The 21,838-nt window shown below is 44.1% G+C and overlaps 1 protein-coding gene across 4 annotated transcripts in view; it reads left to right on the top strand.

The window, feature by feature from the left end:
- Positions 1 to 21,838, top strand: part of PCBP4 (poly(rC) binding protein 4) — a 41,000-nt gene that overhangs the window by 4,157 nt on the left and 15,005 nt on the right. For all 4 annotated transcript variants that reach the window (XM_060271519.2, XM_088662187.1, XM_088662186.1 and 1 more), the window contains exons 2-7: positions 16,627 to 16,795; positions 17,481 to 17,504; positions 17,603 to 17,635; positions 18,503 to 18,619; positions 19,611 to 19,742; positions 21,240 to 21,368. In XM_060271519.2, coding sequence (XP_060127502.2) covers positions 16,685 to 16,795; positions 17,481 to 17,504; positions 17,603 to 17,635; positions 18,503 to 18,619; positions 19,611 to 19,742; positions 21,240 to 21,368 — 546 coding nt within the window. In that variant the 5' untranslated portion in view covers positions 16,627 to 16,684. The remainder of the gene's footprint in view (positions 1 to 16,626; positions 16,796 to 17,480; positions 17,505 to 17,602; positions 17,636 to 18,502; positions 18,620 to 19,610; positions 19,743 to 21,239; positions 21,369 to 21,838) is intronic.

Here is a 21,838-nt window from a genome sequence, read left to right as displayed (position 1 = left end):
GGGGCACCTTCCCAGGTAGACAAACCCCACCTGCCCCTCACTTTCCTCTGTCTACCACATATGCAGATACCACCTTCTTGACTGTTGGACCCACTATTAGTCTCGTCCACTTCATCTGCTGGAGCCTGTCTTCACATTCAGAGAAAGCCCCTAACTCACTGAGGCTTTGAGAGCTGTCAGGTACCCTCACCTGGTTTAGCCAGTCAGTGGGAGCCATTCCCAGGGTGTGGCTGCTGTTGCATGCTGACAGCTTCCAGGAGTCACAGGTGAGAGCTGAGTGCAGGGTGTGGGGACCAATGGTGGACAAACTACCCCAGAAGGAGCACAATGTGTCCCCCACTGTACTATCCCTCCCCAACGCCTCATGCACCCCTAGTCAAAGGTGGATGATTTAATGAAACGGGGAGGAGTTTTCTCAGGGCTGCAGAATGAAATAACAAATGAAGTTGCAGTATACCAAGATCAGGTCTAGCAGTGCTGCAGGCTCCTTTACCACAAAACCACATGAATGAACCACTTGCTTCAGATATCAGATTACAAAGGGGGCTTCGTTTTCTTCCTCCAGAATCTGTTTAGAAGGGAGCACCAGGACAAGAGAGAGCTGGTATCCTTTTGACTTTCAGCATTAGTTACGAAAGCCAACATTTATAACACTTACAAAATGTGCAGTGTGAGCTTTTGAGAGGACAGCTGTTTTATTCAGAGGTTTCTCTTACTTGAAGGATTATGGATAGAGAGTGTTGGGCTCAGCATTTTCAGCCCAAGGCCTTAGAGGTAGAATTGGCTCAGAAGTTGTATTTTTTAAATGATCTTTTGCTGCCATATTATGTTTCAGGAAGGCCAAAAAAACCCCTCAAAACTTGAAGTTGATAATTTTATAGGGTAATAAGCTGGGGGTCTTGCTCTAAGGGGATGCAGGTGGCGCTGTGGGTTAAACCACAGAGCCTACGGCTTGCTGATCAGAAGGTTGGCGGTTCGAATCCCTGCGATGGGGTGAACTTCTGTTGCTCGGTCCCAGCTCCTGCCAACCTAGCAGTTCGAAAGCATGTCAAAGTGCAAGTAGATAAATAGGTACCGCTACAGCTCTGGTTCGCCAGAAGCGGCTTTGTCATGCTGGCCACGTGACCTGGAAGCTGTACGCCGGCTCCCTCGGCCAATAACGCGAGATGAGCGCACAACCCCAGAGTCGGTGACGACTGGACCTAATGGTCAGGGGTCCCTTTACCTTTACCTTACTCTAAAGTGAGATATGATAGAGTAACCCTGTATAGATCACTGCAATGTGCATTACATGGGGCCACCTTTGAAGATGACCCAGAAGCTGCACCCAGTCCAGATCCTCAAAGCACTGCACTGGTTGTCTATGAGCTACCTGTCCCAACTCAAGTGGTCAGAACATGTGTACAAAGTTCTAAGTGGTCTGGGAACTAAGTTCTTTAAGAAACACCTTTTTCAACACCTGCCAGCTACATGCTATGATCAGGAGGTCCCGTTGGGTAAAGGGGCAAAGAGCAGTGACACCAGACAAGGCGTTTTCTGTGGCAGAACCCTATGTATGAAACTCCCAGGCAAAATTAGACCCCTGCCCCAGCTTTGGCCATTTTTAGATAGAAGACCAAAATGTTTATCTGGTCAGACCTTTGTTGCAACGTGGAATTTAACAACTCCTATTTTAAACCTGGCTGTCAATGTTACAGTTTTCAAATATTTTAAGTTTTACCCCTCTTTGTATTCCTGTCATGCTTTAAGCCTCCCTGGGAAAGAGTGGGGTGTAAATTTAATTTCATAAATTTGCCTGTCTTGTAGAAGAGTGACAAAGAGGTCTTTTTAAAAGCCTGATTGGTATATCCTGCAACTATATTCTCCGAGGCAAACCCCTGCATGTACAGTGTGGAGATCTTGAAAGAAGAGTCCCTCTGGACCAAGGTTGTAAAATTTGTATGTGTCTTCAGCATGAAGCAAGGGATGGAAATAGGCATGCCTGTATTGTTTGGGGTGCTGGAAACAAAATGCCCAGCTTGTGCCCCAGATGAGGATGAAGCAGAGTAGAGGTGTGAGATGGAGATGCAAATATCAATGCACATGCGTGACAAAAACTACCCACCCCCAAAATGCGCTATTAAGTTTCTACATTCAGCAGTGGCAATGGGTATATAATAGGCTCTTTTTACTTACTGAAAATACAGATCAAATGTTTAAAAACTACAGGGTGGCGTTTTGATGATGATGATGATGATCATCATCATAGAATCATAGAGTTGGAAGAGACCACAAGGGCCATCCAGTCCAACCCCCTGCCAAGCAGGAAACACCATTAAAGCATGCCTGACAGATGGCTGTCAAGCCTCCGCTTAAAGACCTCCAAAGAAGGAGACTCCACCACACTCCTTGGCACCAAGTTCCACTGTCGAACAGCTCTTACTGTCAGGAAGTTCTTCCTAATGTTTAGGTGGAATCCTCTTTCTTGTAGCTAGAATCCATTGCTCTGTGTCCACTTCTCTGGAGCAACAGAAAGCAACTTTTCACCCTCTTCTATATGACATCCTTTTATATATTTGAACATGGCTATCATATCACCCCTTAACCTTCTCTTCTCCAGGCTAAACATACCCAGCTCCCTAAGCTGTTCCTCATAAGGCATCGTTTCCAGGCCTTTGACCATTTTGGTTGCCCTCTGGACACGTTCCAGCTTGTCAGTATCCTTCTTGAACTGTGGTGCCCAGAACTGGACACAGTACTCCAGGTGATGATGGAGTTGTGCGGATGCTGTGAAAAACATCTGCATGACTAGCACCCCCATCTGAAAGCAACTTGAGGTTGAGAAATAAAAGGGATGCCGGATCAGGGCAGGACTTTGGAGTAGAAGCTGCCTTGTACCAAGCCAGGCCATTGCTCCATTTAGCTCAGTATTGTCCACACAGACTGGCAGGCGTTTAGACTGAGTTGTCTCCCAGCCCTACCTAGCAAGTATTGGGTAGAGTCTTGTATGGTTTCCCTATAGCTCCATGAAGGAAGAAGGCTAGATATATTGGATTTCAGGGCTAGAATTAATGTGGCATGCATGCATCCATCTCCTGTAGGCCTCAATGTGTCTAGTCCTGCAGTGTTTGGCCTCTAAAGAAGTGTCCATATGGTGGTGGTGATCTGAAAAGGTATTGCTCCCTTCAACATTTAGGAATCTGCACCCTATCCCTTTGTCATTCAGTGATTATGGATTCTTCCTGTGAATGTAACACAAATGGTACTATGTCATGGCATACTGCTACTATCTGAGCAGTAAAGGTAAAGGTAAAGGGACCCCTGACCATTAGGTCCAGTCGTGACCGACTCTGGGGTTGCGCGCTCATCTCGCATTATTGGCCGAGGGAGCCGGCATATAGCTTCCAGGTCATGTGGCCAGCATGACAAAGCCGCTTCTGGCGAACCAGAGCAGCACATGGAAACGCCGTTTACCTTCCTGCTGGAGCGGTTCCTATTTATCTACTTGCATTTTGACGTGCTTTCGAACTGCTAGGTTGGCAGGAGCTGGGACCGAGCAACGGGAGCTCACCCCGTCACAGGGATTCGAACCGCCGACCTTCTGATCGGCAAGCCCTAGCCTCTGTGGTTTAACCACAGCGCCATCTGAGCAGTAATTACCCTCATATTTGGCGATACTGCAATAATTGCTTGGATCCTATTCTGTCGCTTCTTTGGCAACATTCTAGTCACTCTAGCTTTATATCAGCTCATAGGAATATCTGAGGACTGCTCCCTACTTTATGGAGTAACTGTTTGTGTGCATTGCATTTCTTTATGGTGTATATATGATGATGATCACATTGGTCTTCCATGACTGCTTTTTTTTTTTTTAAAGCATTCGTCCTGATTTGTTTGCACAGTTTGTGGGGAGATTGTACCATGTCAGCTATTTACTGAGCATTCATTCTGATTTATTTGCCAGGGACATCATACAACAGGGGTCCCCCAAACTAAGGCCCGGGGCCCGGATGCGGCCCAATCACCTTCCAAATCCGGCCCACGGATGGTCTGGGAATCAGCATGTTTTTACACGAGTAGAATGTGTTCTTTTATTTAAAATGCATCTCTGGGTTATTTGTGGGGCCTGCCTGGTGTTTTTACATGAGTAGAATGTGTCCTTTTATTTAAAATGCATCTCTGGGATATTTGTGGGGCATAGGAATTCATTCATATTTTTTTTCAAAATATAGTCCGGCCCCCCACAAGGTCTGAGGGACAGTGGACCGGCCCCCTGCTGAAAAAGTTTGCTGACCCCTGTCATACAATGTTGCATGACACAATTGTTATCCCATATTTCCCAGTGCATTCCCCTCCCCCCCGCCCCACAATCACGTGCCGTATCACAAAAGACCGTTTTTGGGGTGGGGCGGGGTGCAAGGAACACGTGTGTTGCGCAAGAGCACCAAATCAGTTTTAATTGTGCAACCTGAATTTGCGCGGCGGAATCCCATCCGAAAATAGCAACAGTCTGGAAGTGACCCCTGTGCCTGCAAACACTCAACCAGTAATGTACGAAGCAGAAAAACATCGACTAGAAGAGTTTAGTGTCTTTATGATGGTAAACAAGAGCTATTCCTCGTGGCTTCTGGCCCAAGGCTTCAGCATGCGCAATGGGGGCTTTGGAGGAAGGGCACACAGTATGTCCTGCTTGTTTCTTTAGCTGGATAAAATATAGCCCTCTCCTCATGCTTCCTAGCCTCTGCCAAGTAATCAGGGTGCTTTGATGGAGAGCTGCGCTGAGCCCTGGGAGCCGAAGTGCTGTCAATGGATCAGGCACTAATAAGAGGCGTGGGCTGATGATCCCTTCCATTGGCAGATATTGTCACTCATGCCATCTGCTCCTTTTTCAAGCTGCCAGTTGCTCATACGATCTGTATCATCCTTGCTCTCCTCGTCCTCTGAGAACCCAGCAACAGCCGGAGCTGGGATTTCCCATCTAGCTTGCTGAGTTTACCATACTTTGCCCTAATTCTAATTTTCAAGGGGTGGGAGAATTCGTTCGAAAGGGCAACTCAGCATCAAAACGAAAGCCAAATCAGGCCACTTTTTCATTTGTGCAGCACAATCCTAAGCATGCTTACCCAGAAGTAGATCTCAGTGGGCTCAATCGGATTTACTCCTTAGTCAGTAAGTATGTTTAGGATTGTAGCCTTAGGCTTGGGATTTTGGACGGAGTCAGATAACTCACAGGTGATTTCGGTTCAGGATTTTTTTATTTGTGATATTTACAGAGGCATGGACTGTGAACTTCATAAGGAGGGAGGTCTTGGGGCTGCCATGTATCCCTTAAAAGAAAAGGACTGTTTATTTATTACCATTTCCCCCAGAATTCAATAGCAGTGCTTTCATAGTTTTCTCTAATGTCCTTTTTGAAATTTTATCCTACCTGCATCCCTCGAGCGATAAGGCAGGACTGCTCAGATTCCTTCTCCTCCTGTGAAAAGCCCACCCTTTCCACCTCAAAAATTCAGCCCTACTGCTTTATAGTAGAAATCTGAAAGGGGCTGTAAAATGCCTACAGTAATCTACGGAGCGGACTTTGCCATAACAGGATTCCCTGGCAGGGCAAAAATAACTACAGTACTAGGATTGTATGAGCAATAGATCTAGATTCCAAATGGACTCCCACTGCTGTTACACCATTGACTTCACTGTAGAAACTTCCAAACTGAGCCAGTTCTGAACGAGTCCCTGTGGTCACTAACAAAGGATCAGGGTATAAGTGGGATTAAATGCTTAAGGAGGTTATGTTTCAATCACATGCAGGGGGTTATATTGATCACCTGCTCTGGAAAAATTAAGGGAGGAATTTTCTCTTCAAAACATGTTGCTGTGGTAGATCAGGCGAGAGGCCGTGGCTGTGGCGGCATGCCAGTGTGTGGCATAGGTAGCAGCTGATTTGTTGTTTCCAGGGAATAAGAAATGTATATTTCAATCCTGATTTATTTGTACACACCTCGTTCCACAGTAATTACTATAAATGCTTGCTTCAGGTCAAGGACTGAAACCTCTCTACCCGTAGAATGCTAATGCTGGCAGAATTTATTTCTTTTTAGTAATACTTGGTTAGGACAAAAGGGGGAGACAATGTTATTTGGCAGCAGTTGTTTATGGCACCATGTTGGCAATGGATGTGTCCCATTGGATTGCAGGTTAAAAAAAAAAGTATTGAAAACAGTCTGTAAGTGAGTGTATTAGTAAACCAATCTCAGTAGAAGAATTAGCAAAATGGAACTAATTTGTGAACTTAGAGGCGGGGGGATAAGGGTAGAAAAATAAGCTTTGAAATCTAGGTTGGTTGTTCAAGGAGCGCTTAGATTTTAAAGGGGCATGTGCATGAAATGCAGGGAGAGGCAAACCACCAAGGATGAATGTCCAAAGCTTGTAGGGAGAGGTGTGTCAGAAGGGCTAAAGCTCAGAATGAGTGTAGGCTTGAAAGATGTTGAAAATAACAAAGGGGATGATTATTATTTTTGTGTTAGGAGCAAGAGGAAGAAGAGGGAAGTGGTACATCAGGGGTCCCCAAACTAAGGCCTGGGGGCCAGATGCAGCCCAATCCCCTTCTAAATCCGGTCCACGGACGGTCCGGGAATCAGCATGTTTTTACATGAGTAAAATGTGTAATTTTATTTAAAATGCATCTCTGGGTTATTTGTGGGGCATAGGTCTGAGGGACAGTGGACTGAAAAAAGTTTGCTGACCCCTGTGCATAGCTGCCAAGTTTTCCCTTTTCTCGCGAGGAAGCCTATTCAGCATAAGGGAAAATCCCTTAAAAAAAGGGATAACTTGGCAGCTATGCCCCTGTGGTAGATCTACTGCATGGAGAAGATGGAGATAAGTTAGTGGGTAACAAAGGAGAACGAACTAATTAACTCATACTTTGCCCCAGCCCTCTCTTCTCCCACAAACGATATTCTGCTCAACCTTGCAAAGATAGACCAAATGAGAGAGAGGGTGAAATTGCAGCCTAAGATAAGAAAAGAGACAATGTGAGACACTTAGCTCTCTAAACGAATTCAAATCTTCAGCACCAGATTTCCTATTGTTTATTTGTTTTCATTTTAGTTAGAATCACTTAGACACGGCCTTCCACTAGAATGATCACACAAGACAGGTTATTTTTTAAAACAAAAAACAAAAACATCAGAGCAACAGGTGGGGTACTCCAGGGTTCTGTTATGGGTCCAGTGTTGTTAAACGTCTTTACAAATGACGTGGGCAAAGGATTAGAGGGAATACATGTCCATTTTGTAGATGACATGAAGCTAGGAGCGGTAGCTAATCCCTTAGAAATAAAAACAGGATTCAGGATGACTGGGCCGAAACCAATAACAAGATGAATTTCAACATTCTGCATTCCAGAAAACAAAGCAAAAACCTTCTGAAACAGATTAAAATACTCTAAAAACAATTAGAATTAAAAACATCTAGAAGCAGTTACAGTTGAAAACATTTTAAAAGCAATTACAGTTTAAAAGCATACTTCCATCCAACGATCTTGAGGTAGCCAGAGCGAGACAGAAGCACATGTAAAAAAAGATGATAGTAGGGGTTTTAGTTGGCCACATGCCAAAACAGGAGTTGGCAGTGCAATGTAGCCGCTAAAAAGCTAATGCAATTCTATCAACAGAAATGTAGTGTTTGGCTCCACAAGAAGTAATGGGGCCATTACTTTTTGCTTTGGTCAGCTTTGATGTGAGATAGTGTTCTGGGCTGCACAGCGTATTGTCAAACTGGAATGTGTTCAGAGACAGTGGCAACAAAGATGGTGAGGATCTGGAAACCAAGTCCTATGGGGAAAGGCTGAAGGCACTGGGTATGTTTAGCCTGAAGATGAAAACATTTAAGAGAAAATATGATAGCTGTCTTCATACTTGAAATGCTGTTGCACGCGGATGATGGAGCAAATTTGTTTTCTGTTACTTCAGAGTCCAGACGGTAGGATGTGAACTAACAGGTATAAATGATCAGAAAAGAGATTTTGCCTTAAAAAGAAGAATTACTTCCTGATGCTAAAAGCTGTTTGACAATGGCAGAAATTATATTGGAAGGTAGTGAACTTTCTTTCATTAGAGGTTTCTAAGGTGGTTGGGTGGCCACATATCAAGGATGCTCCAGCAGTAGATTTCTGCATTGTCAGGGAATAGGCTAGAATAGATGATATTTGAGGCACCACCCAACTTTATGATTCTTTGAGAAACATAGCATATATGCACCATTTCTTGTTTTAATCCAGGAGCTTTCCAATCTCACTATTCATTCTGCTCTGAAATGTAATTTTCAGGTAACCAAAGTGCCATGCAGTATACAGCTTGCTATTTGTCGTGAGATGTAAGAATAACCCAGGGGAAAATGAGTTAAATCTTAAACCATAAAAAGGTTTTTCTTAGGGAAAACAGCAGAACATAATCTCAGATATATAAAGCTACCTTTGCAAAATCCCCAAATAAAGCCCAACATTATGCATGTGTATTCAGAAGTAAGTCCCATTAAATTCAATGGTACTTATGCCCAGTTTGCAACTTTAGCTGAAGATAGTACATGTTAGAAATCAAGGCCAAAATGCTGAAAGTTATAAGAAATCTTAACATGTTTCAGTCTTTCTGAGTCAGAGCACAATACAGTGGAACCTCGGTTTATGAACACCTCGGTGTACGAATTTTCGGTTTATGAACGCCACGGACCCATCTGGAACGGATTAATTCACTTTCCATTACTGTCAATGGGAAAGTTCTCTTCAGTTTATGAACGCTTCAGTTCATGAACAGACTTCTGGAACCAAGTACACCCATGCTTTGGGTTAAGTATGCTTCAGGTTGAGTACTCCGCGGACCTGTCTGGAACGGATTAATCCACTTCCCATTACTTTCAATTGGAAAGTTCGCTTCAGTTTATGAACGCTTCAGTTTATGAACAGACTTCCGGAACCAATTGTGTTCATAAACCAAGGTACCACTACATATTTTCAATGATAGTATCTATACAAAAAACAAACCTCTCTTCCTCCCCTGCTTGGCAGGGGGTTGGACTGGATGACCCTTGTGGTCTCTTCCAACTCTATGATTCTATGATTCTACGATTCCTGTATATGAAACAACAGCAGTGATACAATGATGACATAATTTCACATAAATATCTGGTCCCAGCTGGGAGACAAGAAGTAGGTTTGGGACTGGAGGAAGACACAAATTTCCCATAATATCCAGTTGACCTGAAAATACCTGAAAAGTATAATGATTAAAAGGGTGAGTTTGACTTATTCCTCAACACATGAGAGAGCCATATTTTTCTCACTTAACCTTTAGCAGTAGGAGGCCTGGCTTTTTTAAAAGTTATCAATTGACCATATGTCCTGAATAAACAGGACAATGTGTTTTTCCCTCCCATTTTATTTATTTATTTTATGATTGCTTATTTCAGTACTTTTGAGGCAATGATGTATATGCTATGTGTGTAAATTGGAGTTCGTGGCAAAATGTAATGGCTTTTGCTATTGCATGAGTGCCTATGGTTTTATTACTTTCTTTTTCTGTATGATTTCCAAGGAACAGCTGAGGTTCAAAATAAAAGTCCTTTCATAAATACCGGTTTGCTGTATTTGGGACTTCCCCACTTTTTGCTTTGTATTAAAGCGGCAAAGCCAAGCCAAGCCCTGTGTGTCTAGGACCAATCTTGGGCTGTGTATGTAGTCCTAACAACAACAACAACAAAATCCTTCCAGTAGCACCTTAGAGACCAACTACGTTTGTCATTGGTATGAGCTTTTGTGTGCATCCACACTTCTTCAGATACCTGTAGTCCTGTTTACTCTGCATCCAGTGCGCCCCCACAGCTGGTTTGCAAAGAGGTATGCACACAGTGTTAGCCACAAAATCCATGTGCATCCTGGCATTTAAAAAAATTGAATACAGTGTTTTGATATGTTTCCCCCTGGTAATGTGTTTGTGCACACAGCCTAATACCCACAACCAATAATTACTACATAATTGAAGTCTGTGGTACTCTCTCTCTCTCACACACACACACTCTACTGTCTTCTGTCCTCTGCTTCAGAGGGGTCTTTTTCTGGAGCTTTTGTCTGACAGGAAAGAGGAGCCCTCCAAGCCCGGCAAATGAAAGGAGAGGCCTGATGGCTTCTCGTCTGTTGTCTCGCCTGCCATAACTTGTTGTTGTCCCAAACAAAGCTCCAGGTTTTCCTGGCACTCAATCTCTCAGGCGAGAATAAAGGCGCTGGAGTCTAAATAAGCCCCCTGAGGACTCTTTGATAGGGACAGTTGCCGCCTGGGACAGCTGAGAAAGATCAGAAAGGGGGGTGGGTGTCCAGTGTCTGCATTTACACAGCTGTCGCCTTCTCGCCTCATCACTGGGTTAACTAGCATTTTCAGCCTGTTTTCCTTTTGGATTTTCAGGAGGGACCTAAGACCATTTTGGCTCTGGTTATTGAAGAAACAAAAGGGGAGGGGGGCAGCCCATGCCCTCCGCTGCTGCTGCTGCTGCTTCTGTTTCTCCTAGTTTCCCTCAGAAGAGGGTGATTAGGGACTCTGGTTGGGGGAGGGGAAGCACATGGGCTGGCACATCACTGTGTGGGTTTGCATTCCACAGATGCCTCTGATGATGCGCCTGACGCAGAGAGTCACAAACATTATTAGCAGGAAGGTTGGGTTGGAGGCAGCCTGGTGGAGGTTGCGCAGAGGGCAACGCTAGATCAAACATAGACCCAATAGGCAAATCAACACAGGCAGAGCACGGAGAGGAGTCTCTTGGAAAGGTCTTGTTTCCAAGATGAGGAAAGAAGCAGGAAGCTCAGGTTGATTAATCTTAAGCAAAGTGAATTATTATTGTTTTTGAGGACTGCCAAGGATGGGGCAGAGCTGCTCTTAGGGATCGTAGAACTGCAGTCAGAGAAAAGTGAGGAGCAATGGCCTGAGGCAGGCATCCCCAAACTTCGGCCCTCCAGATGTTTTGGACTACAATTCCCATCATCCCTGACCACTGGTCCTGTTAGCTAGGGATCATGGGAGTTGTAGGCTAAAACATTTGGAGGGCCGCAGTTTGGGGGTGCCTGGCCTGAGGGGAAGTAAGGCAAAGAAGCAAAGCAAAGGAAGTTCATAGCACCCCTTACCTATGTTCTCCTTTTTTCTGTTCAACTAAGACCAACCCTTTTTGTATATGGAGATGGGGTGGACACACAAAAAGAAGCTTGGTCTCGCTTGGCCCTTAACTACAAGGTTTTTAAAGTATGTTGGTTCCATCAAATTCTGGTCTCCCCAAAACTTGGGACTTCGTCGCTGAAGAGTTTTGGAAACTTTCAGTTGAGATTTTGTGATGGTACGTATCTCACATGGGAGCATTGCTGTTTCTGGTGCATGTGTCAGCAGGCCACCCTCACATGCCTCCTCTTGAATATACATTGCATCATCGGAGGGTTTGACGGCAATCAAACACAAAGAACATACGGTATATCTGTTCACTTCAAAATTCATTTGAAATCACGTTCTGTGAGACGTAGATAGATGTTCCCTGTCCTTCCTAGTGCTTATAAAGACCAGAGTGATTCTTTGATCTGGATAGTACTCCAGGCACACGGAGAGCCCTGATGTCTTCACTGAAACAGTCAGTCAATACTGGCTGCTCCCTGGGTATTGAGCATTAACTTGTTATTGTTGCCAGTGTGATGGAGGTGAGAGTGTCTTGCCTGCTGAACTTCTTAGCTTGTAATACAGTAATGGCTTCAGAGGATGTTTCTGTCTAACAGTTTTCATACCGAGTAAGTGAGCTTGGAATGTTTTTCCCTTTCCCAAGTTTGAAGGATAGACAAGGCTCCATTGCTGGGGCTGCAGTTTGTCCTCCTATCTCTGAATCCACTTGACAGCCTGAATGAGGCTGCTCCATAAAGAATGGGAGCGAAGACCTTTGACAGCTGCTGTGCTCACTTCTGCTCCATCAGAAGCGAAAGGGTAAAAGGTGACGTCTGCACAAAGGTTTGCTGTGCGACCACTGAGCAAAGTGACAGATTCATGGCACAAAAGCAGACATGGGAAACCTGCCATCAATACACTTTGGACACATCCAAACTGGCAGTTTTTAACACAACTGCTGCTGAAAATTGTATGAGCTCATACAGTCTACATCCCGTTCCATGATCTTCCCCTTTTTCCTGCATGTTACTTCTTGAGTCCCCACCACAGCACCTGCCACCGCTGCCACAGAAATGCTCATTAAAGGGACATAATTTTCAGTGTGTTTTTACTGAGTGTGGAGCAACTCTGCTCCTCATCTTCTTTCCTCATCAAAGCGGTTTTTAAAAATATCTTAAACGACAGCGAATGTACTTTATTGTACTCATGCACCTACTGAATTATGTGTGTTAAGCTCTTTTAGCCAAAACCAAATCTACTTAGAACCAACTTCATGATCCATTCTCAATCTTCCTTGTCACAAAAACTTATTTTTCCGGCAATCTGCAATAACTTGTTATTGCATGCACACATATTTATAATTCAGCAATTTCTTATTAAGTAAAAATAAAACAAAAACGATATCCAAACCCACTCTGGCATTTTGAGTGCACCTCTTAAGGGTTGGCTTTTTCCTCACCACATGCTCTGGCCATCATTTGTGGCTCTGCTGCAGATTCCTTATCTTCACGAGGTGTGGCTGATTGCAATCTGGGCTACGGCCTTCTGTGTGGTGGTACCCGTTCTGCACCAGGCCCTTTCACTGCTTGGTTTCAGGCAAGTGGTAAAGGATGTTGTTGTTTAAAAAAAGTCCTCCAGCTGATTATTTTTCTGCCTGGTGCTTGGCTCTGTTCGAATTAGTACCATGACTTTTGTGATGTTAATGGCTGGGTTCAGAAAAAGTGATTGTTTTATATCTGAAATATTGTTTTTGGTATTTGGATTTGTTAGCTGCCTTGAATTCCTTGGAAAGTAGGTGGAATGCGAGTTTTTAAAATGAAAATGAAACAAAAAAGTTATTGTCTAGCTTCCTCAAATATGAAAAGATCCAAACCATAACAGAGTCAATGGCATGTAGTTACAGTGTGTTGTAGGGCCTGTCTAGTCTCAGTCTCTCTCTCTCTCTCTCTCTCTCTCTCTCTCTCTCTCTCTCTCTCGGTACATTTTGTGTTCACATTGCTTTTGGTGCAGTCACACATGACCCTGCTTTCAATACCGTGGAAAAGCTTCTGCTGATATCCTGAAACTTTTTAAAAAATACCTGGTTTATTTTTAAATGCTCTGGTTTATTTTTGTCCCGCATGTGTTGCGCTATAGCCTCTCAGGCCAGCAATAATGTGGCAACATTGGGGAAGCATTGCAGAACAAACTAAAGCAGAATAAATCCACCCACAATGCACAATTATTGTCTCAATAAAATGTTGCAGAAGACACCCGCAATAAAACACTAATCTGCAGGGGTTCCATAGCACAGTGGAGAGAATGTTGGACTAGGAGCAAGGAGAGAGAACTGGGGGAAATACTAGGACTGGTTGGTTGGTTGGTTGTGGCAGATTGAGTTTTGCTGTGCCCGAAAGGAAAAAGTGAAATGAACTGTGACAAGAGTGATGGTCTGGCTGTACCTTTAATAGTAGGTGAGGTATAGAATCAGAAGCTTTGATGAATATTTCAGACTTTGCCTGGTTCTTGCCTGGTACAGTAGTACCTGAATTCCAAATTGTGCTTTCATCTAGCATGTGCCATGTCCCTAAATGCCTGCGCTGGATCATGTGAGTGCCCTCCTTTACATGCCTCATCTTGGCAGTGGGGATATGTGTGCAGGTATTTATTTATATTTACTGCCTAGCCCAGAATGATAAGTTAGGATTACAGTGAATTGCTGGCAGTAGATTGTTCTGGTAAAAAGAGCTGTGCATCTACAGAAGGCCTCACATTCTGTAATGAATGTTACAGGTAGCCGTGTTGGTCTGACATAGTCGAGACAAAATAAAAAAATTCCTTGCAGTAGCACCTTAGAGACCAACTAAGTTTGTCATTAGTATGAGCTTTCGTGTGCATGCATCTGGTATCTGGTATCTGAAGAAGTGTGCATGCACACGAAAGCTCATACCAATGACAAACTTAGTTGGTCTCTAAGGTGCTACTGGAAGGATTTTTTTTTTGTAATGAATGTGTTGACCTTAATTTTAAAGTATTATCTTTCTTGAATAAAGTATTATCTTCCTTTCGCGGTGCTTCGTGAATGAGCCAGCTGAACACGTAAAATCCGTAACTGTATCATAATTCGCCTTCTGTGTCAGTTGCGATTTCTAACCCTCTCAAGTGAACTGAAGTTACCTTGCAAGCCGAAGTGGGCCTGAGTCCACGAAAGCTTATGACATAATACATTTGCCTTGAAGGTGCCGTAAGATTAATTGCATTTTTTGCTGCAACAGGCTAACATGGCTTCCACTCCATGTTGCAAGACGAAACACAGGAGAAGGAACACCTCTGGTCCACATGGTTTGCAAAAAGTTAATAATCTTGTTCCTATTTTATAGCTGTAGTTCTTGGATTCGCAAAAGCTTATAATGGAGCAACTAGTCCAAACATCGAGAGGGGACTCTGCAGAAAACCCAGGAATTAAAACCAGATGAGCCAAAGAATCTCTGAGGCAACTGCATTAATTCAAAGATTCTCCCTTTACAAAGAAATAGATATCAAAATAGGGTTGGAGTGTTGCTAGATCCTTAAAATCCCATGGTGCAAATTTGCATATGCAAATTTATATATATAGTTGAGCATTTAGGCATTTTTTAAGAGGGAGAGCCACCCTGTAAGCAAAGTAAATAAAACCAAACTTTTTAAAAGTTAGAAACAACAGGGGGAAGGGGCTGAAGATCCTCAGCCCGCTACCACCTAACAAGTGATGGTGGAAGAGAGGTTGAGAGTATTTGGGTAAAAATTGTAGGGGAGGGAAACAACAGCAACTTTTCTGTGTGAGTCTTCTATAGACCACAAAGCCATACTGAAGACATGGCTGGTGGCCTTTTTAGAACAGACTACCCAACATTCAGAAAAGAGAGATATAGTAGGGAAATTTCAGTCGACCATAACTACGCATAAGTGCTAGTTACCGCACAAAGGGTTAAGAAAATAGAGCTGGATTCCTAGACTCCGCTGTGTCCCCTCTTCTCCGATGAGAAAGTGAAGCCTTCTCTTCCTGTTCCCACTCATTCCACTCCATGTAACTGACAAAGGAAAATGTTTCTAAGCAAGCTCTAAGCTTAGAGCACGTGTTTGAAGCTATATTTCTGTATTTTCTACCCAAAAGTATTCTGCCTATGTTCTCCTTGCTGCTGCTTGGATAAATGCATGAATCTGACTTTTGGAATGTTTTGTAAGTAAAGTGTTTTAAACTTACTTAGCAGTGTGTGGTCTGTTCATTATAAGAAGGGTAGAAAGAGAGCAGCGCTGTTTGCAAGTGGACTAGATGGGATAAAAGGGTCTAACAACCTATATTCCTAGGACTATACTGTTGCTTGAGTTTTGTGTAAGTTCTGCTACTGGGGACTCTCTCTTGCTGGCAGGTGAGTTTAGCTCTGTGTTTTGAATCCAGGCATGCAGTCTATTATTTAGCTATTTACCCCACACATGTGGGTCACAGGGATTCATATTCCACCCCTCATGCCTCCCCCCAAATATATGGTATCTATGATATTCAAGAATTTCGCTCACTTGAACAGCAGCCAGCCATGCAATACACTGGAGGTGAGGGAGGGATTACACAGCTGGTCATTTCCATCACATATCTGAACAAAATGGAGATCAAGTGTCCAGCAGGACACGGTACTGTGGCTCCGACCCAGGGATCACCACTTCATACCATCTTAGATCTCTGCAAATAGACTATCAGAATAAACTTGTTGAGAGGCAGGATATTCTTAAATGTCACTTACCTTTTTCTTTTGGGACGCGGGTGGCACTGTGGTCTAAACCACAGAGCCTAGGGCTTGCCGATCGGAAGCTTGGCGGTTTGAATCCCCGTGACAGGGTGAGCTCCTGTTGCTCGGTCCCAGCTCCTGCCAACCTAGCAGTTTGAAAGCACGTCAAAGTGCAAGTAGATAAATAGGTACCACTCTGGCGGGAAGGTAAACGGCGTTTCCATGCGCTGCTCTGATTCGCCAGAAGCAGCTTAATCATGCTGGCCACATGACCCAGAAGCTGTCTGCGGACAAACGCCGGTTCCCTCGGCCAGATGAGCACCACAACCCCAGAGTCGTCCGCGACTGGACCTAACGGTCAGGGGTCCCTTTACCTTTTTCTTTACCCAGATTGCAGATATATATCATCGTTGTACGTTCTCCTTTTGGAGGGAGTTTGGGATATAAATCTGATTAGTAAATCATAATATTTGACTGAGTTTCTCTGAAGGGTTTTCAGTGAATTACATCTGGAAAGGCTGCTATGTTTCCTTATGTGATGCTTCTCTTCATCGTTGTAATCATTATCCTCCAGGGCGTCCTGACTCTGAGACAAGAAGCATCAAAGGACGTTGCATGAAACTCAACCACGGCTTCCTCATCACTGCAGCCCTGCCAACTCGTTGGGCTGATTTACGAGCAAGGTCCCTTCTGATGCTCTTTTATTTCTCTCTCTGCGTCTACAGATTCGGCGCCTTCCACTCCTGCTAGACCCTGGGTGTTGGTTTCCTTAGGAGCAGACCCATGCATTCCTACATCATGGCATCACCAGATAGGATGAGTGGCTCAGATAATGGACTGGACGAAGGAGAACTCAGCATCACTCTCACCCTTCGAATGCTTATGCATGGGAAGGTAAGTAAACAGAGACTGCCGTATTAGGTTGTGGTCCTGATTTCATTAGAGTCCATAGCAGACGTCTCATTGGATCAGATTTGCTGTTTGCCTTGGTGGGGAACATTGGCTATGATGCAAACCTAAGTCCCCAAACTCAGTGAGCCACTACCCTACTTCTAAATCAGGAGGGCGTCTTGAAATACTAGTCACATACACACCATATATTTAATGTACACGATTCTTCCTCCAACTTAGTTAAGGGAGTTGTAGTTCTTTTATAGGTAAACTACAGTTCCCAGGATTCCTTGGGGGAAGCCATGTGCTTTAAATGTATGGTGTGGGTGTGATTCTTTCCTACACACAATACCTTGTCTGTGTGGGGAATCTTGAGCTGGGATTGCAAAATAGACTCAGCAAAAGACGTTGCCAAGGTGTCTGGATTAACATGTAAATTCCCCATAACATTTTCTATTTTTTATTTGTAAAGGCTCCAATAAGAAAGGTCGTGAGATTGCCAATGTTTGGGAAGAGGGATATCCTTCTCATTTAAGCTGTCAAATCCTGAATGACCCATGTTTTCCATGAAGGGGGGAGGAGTGCTGCATTCTCATTTTCTGGCAGAAAGTATACAGACATTGCCAAACTCCTGCTGATTTGTAAATCTCCCTTAATTCAACTTCTCATGTCTTTTGTGTTTCTGCAGGAAGTTGGCAGTATCATAGGCAAGGTAAGATTGATGTAGGTTCTTGTGTGTGGCGGCTGTTTCTTTGTTGCATCTGTGAAGCTGCGGAAGTCTGACGAACTTTGTTGTCCTTAATCCAACAGAAAGGAGAGACTGTGAAGAGGATACGGGAACAAGTAAGTGTGGAAGTACAGTACTGTAATTCCATTCTAGATTGGAATTGGCTGCCGGTCAAACATGGAATGGTGTAGAATGCCTATACGATTCTGGACATTTTATCTGGATTAAGGGTTTTTTTGTGAGGAAAGTGGGTATCCTGAATGAGAATTGAGAAGAGTATGCGGAGAAATGTGAAGAGGCACAAGGCAGGGGAGCAGCCTGCACAAGCCTTGTTTCTCAGCATTTCTTTAAAATTCAAATGAAGTTTATTCTACAGAGGGGGAAATGCCATAGATCAGTGGCAGATAACATTTTGTGGGTGCAGAAAACCCCAGGTTCAGTCCCTGAGATCTCCAGGGAGGAGTGTGATTTGGAAAAGGCTTTTTTTCCCTCTGAAACCCTGGAGACGGAGCCACTGCCAACTATTGTCAACAATGGAGCTAGATAGATCTGTGGTCTGACAAAGGTGAAAAGCAAATCTGTGGCTTGAGATGCAGGGAGATCTCCCCCCCCCCCCGCCACTCCCTCACTGCATTTCAAGTCACATTTTTACATTGCTGTACACACCAGAGAGGGGGAAGGGATGTCTTCGCTCAGTGCAAATTACCTGATTTGTTTCTCTGTGGTAATCCCTGAACACCTATTCAGTGGTCTGTGCATGTGCAACAGGTATCTCAATGGTCATGTGTGCACAGCCTCAGTGTGAGGCAGCTTCCTGTGTTCCCTAGAGAGACGAGCATCTCTCTTTCTCTCTCTCTTTCTTAGCTGCATGTCTGTAATATGGAGCCCACCTTACAATATTATTATATCAACAAAGCATTCTAAGCACTTGGTAGCAATGTTAAATTATTATTAATGACATTACTCGTGGTTTGCTTTCTTAGAGTACAGCCAGGATCACAATTTCAGAGGGATCCTGTCCAGAACGGATCACCACTATCACAGGATCCACTGATGCAGTTTTTAGAGCTGTTTCCATGATTGCTTTCAAGCTGGAGGAGGTAAGGGGGTCACTCAGTTCTGCCTCCACATGGCGGAGCCACCTCCTCACAGTTTCAGTGCCTTGTACAGATGAAACTGGAGGATGTGGTACCAAAAGAAATATGTTTTTTCTCCACATATCAGTTCAAAACACACACAAAAAGGCATTGGCGCAGCAATCACATCCTAGATAGCAGGAGAAAGCAACCCACTTTCTATAATGGAGCCTAGTTTCTTACGGTCTGGGAGATTTAGTGTTTCTGTGATCCAGTTGATAAACTTGATACACACACCCAAGAAAGAAGACAATTGGACAATCTGATTTTGAGAAAAATTGGTTTTACTGCTTGTGTATGGGACAACAAAGTACATGAGAATGTTCAACTACATACCTTATTGAACGATTATGACTAATCATGGAAAGGGTTATAATATAGAAGAATAGAATAGATCTTTATTGTCACTGTCCCCTTGCAGGAACAACGAAATTTCTTGATTGCTGTATCAACTCAATTAAAACACTCCACATGAATTAAAATGCTAATAAGCACAATACAATACAGAACAGTAAACCAATGAAAATAAGATGACTTCAAAGTCCAGAATTTCCATTTAAGGCCAAAATTGCTCTAGGAAAGAAACAGTTCTTGAGACGGTATAATGTACTTATCTTTGCATGTAGGAGTTATCTTTTTTATGATGCTGGCATGTAGAGTCGGGAGTTGGGGGGCGGGGAGTTAAATCATGCTCCAAATCATGACCCAGGTTAGGAGATCAGGCCATGTTATGCCTGGAAATCAGTGTGGAATGCTATTGGCTGGTTGCTCCAGGGTTTCTAAAATCTGAATATCATCATATGGATCTTAGAAATGCTGGGGAAAAGAACCACTGCATCTGAGTTTCACGACAGCAGTGGTGTGTCCGGAATAGTATAATGCACACTGCTACCAAAAAGGTGATTCTGAAGGAACCCATTGAATCTTGAACCTCATCCCATTGGTTTTGTTTCAGGATCTGGGAACAGGAGCTGCCAATGGAGGAACTGTCTCCAGGCCACCTGTCACACTGAGGCTGGTCATTCCAGCCAGCCAATGTGGCTCGCTCATTGGCAAAGCAGGAGCCAAAATAAAGGAGATCCGAGAGGTAAAAACTTTGGAAATCAGTTATCTGAGTTCTTCTCCTATCGCTTCATTCCTCTCCATACCATGGACAAGAACACCTGTTTCTTCTACGCTTGTTTTCTGTACCTGAACCATTTTTCTTCCTAGTTTTCATATTTGCTACTCATCCTAAGCTACCTGAGTGAATTTTTTATAAAACTAGGGGCTGCCATTCCCCTGCACTGACTCCCTGGAGCTTCCCCTTCCCACCCCGTGCAACTACTAAGCTCACTTTTCACCTTCCCAACCCCATTCCTGGGCTTCTCTCATCTGTTCTGCAGCTCCACTTTACACCTGTTTGCACCTCCACTCCCCATGTCCATGCCTCCCTTTCCTTTTGTGCAACCCCCCTTGCACACAAACCACTCCCATGGGAACCTCCTGCTTCTTCCTCCACCCACACATTGCAAATATGAAGCACCCTTTTTACCTTCTGCCCAGTTATGAAGCCGCCACCTCTGCCTTTTCTGCAGTCTTGCATGCTCGTGCTTTCCTCTTCAACCCCATTTCCTTGCCTCCTTCTCACCTTTACTCCTTTTCCCTCTCCACCTGCCTGCTTTCTTTTCTCAATTCTTTCTTGCACATAGATCACACCCCACATTTCCATTCCATATGTGCTCTGCTATTGTGCAGCCGCTTTCGTGCACACACAACATTATCACCTTCATCCCCCTTTTCCTACTTCCTACTTACAAATCTCCCTTCCACACAGACCTCCCACATTTTCATGCCTTTTCCTCTCTCCTTTTCTGCAATCTCCTATCAGCATGAGTGTGTGTGTGTGCGCGCAAAGCTGATATATGTTACTGCATCTTTAAGAGCAAAGCTGCCATTTGGCTTGCTCAGTTAGGGAAAATTAAATGGATGGATGGTGTGTGTGTGATTGGTTGGTTGTTAATAACACGAGTGTGTGGTGGAGGGTTGGAGACTGACCCGGGGGAGGGGACTAGTAAGTAATGGGGTTTGGTGCCCCTCGTGAGGCATGAATGGAAGGGGGGGGGGAAATCTGAAACTGCCATTTTTTTCCTTTCAGTGTCTGTCCTTTCTCACTGTACTCAAACAGTGGCAGAAAATTGAGTAAAGCAGAGATGGTCACAGAAACAAAAACTGGTTTTAAACAACAGCAGAGGTTTGAGGAAAGCAAGGATAGAGACAAATTGAGGAGTTGTTTATTTTTTAAAAAAACCATTTTAGTAAGGAGAAATAGAAGAGGTGGTATACAAATTTAATAAATAAATAATAATGATAAACAAAATTGTGAGCTAAACTACAAACATTTCTTTGAGAGGGTCTCATGAATTCTCTTAGTTGCGTGTGGATTAATCTCTGCTTAGGAAATCATACCATTAGAAGAAGACTCTGAAATACTTCCCTTCTAGTGACCCATGTGCTGTTTCTGACCTGGCTGTTCTCTGGGTGGGGCAGGGTTCATCAGAATGCCCTGAAAGACTGAGAATTTGCTTTTGGCCCCCTAATGCAGACCACAGGAGCACAAGTCCAAGTGGCTGGAGACCTGCTCCCCAACTCCACCGAGAGGGCTGTGACAGTCTCTGGAGTACCAGATGCCATCATCCAATGCGTGCGACAGATCTGCGCTGTCATCTTGGAGGTATGGGTCGTTGGGTCGTTTTCCTTCCACCTCATCAGGCAAGGACAACACACTGCAATGCGTGACCCTCCCTTCCATCGTGGAGAAGTGGTACCACAAGGCTGGGTATCTACATCTCCAAATTAGACTGTCCTACATTTCCTTCCAAACATGCATGTTTGGGACCCAGGTGGCGCTGTGGTTAAACCACTGAGCCTAGGACTTGCTGATCAGAAGGTCGGCGGTTTGAATCCCTGTGACGGGGTGAGCTCCCGTTGCTTGGTCCCAGCTCCTGCCAACCTAGCAGTTCGAAAGCACGTCAAAATGCAAGTAGATAAATAGGAACCGCTACAGCGGGAAGGTAAACGGCGTTTCCATGTGCTGCTCTGGTTTGCCAGAAGCGGCTTTGTCATGCTGGCCACATGACCTGGAAGCTATACGCCGGCTCCCTCGGCCAATAATGCGAGATGAGCGCGCAACCCCAGAGTCGG

This window comes from Zootoca vivipara, chromosome 2 (assembly GCF_965207765.1).
Source record: "Zootoca vivipara chromosome 2, rZooViv2.hap1.1, whole genome shotgun sequence".
NCBI classification, from domain to species: Eukaryota; Metazoa; Chordata; class Lepidosauria; order Squamata; family Lacertidae; genus Zootoca; species Zootoca vivipara.
The sequence above is the reverse complement of the archived record's forward strand: the minus strand, read 5'-3'. Positions and strand labels throughout refer to the sequence as shown.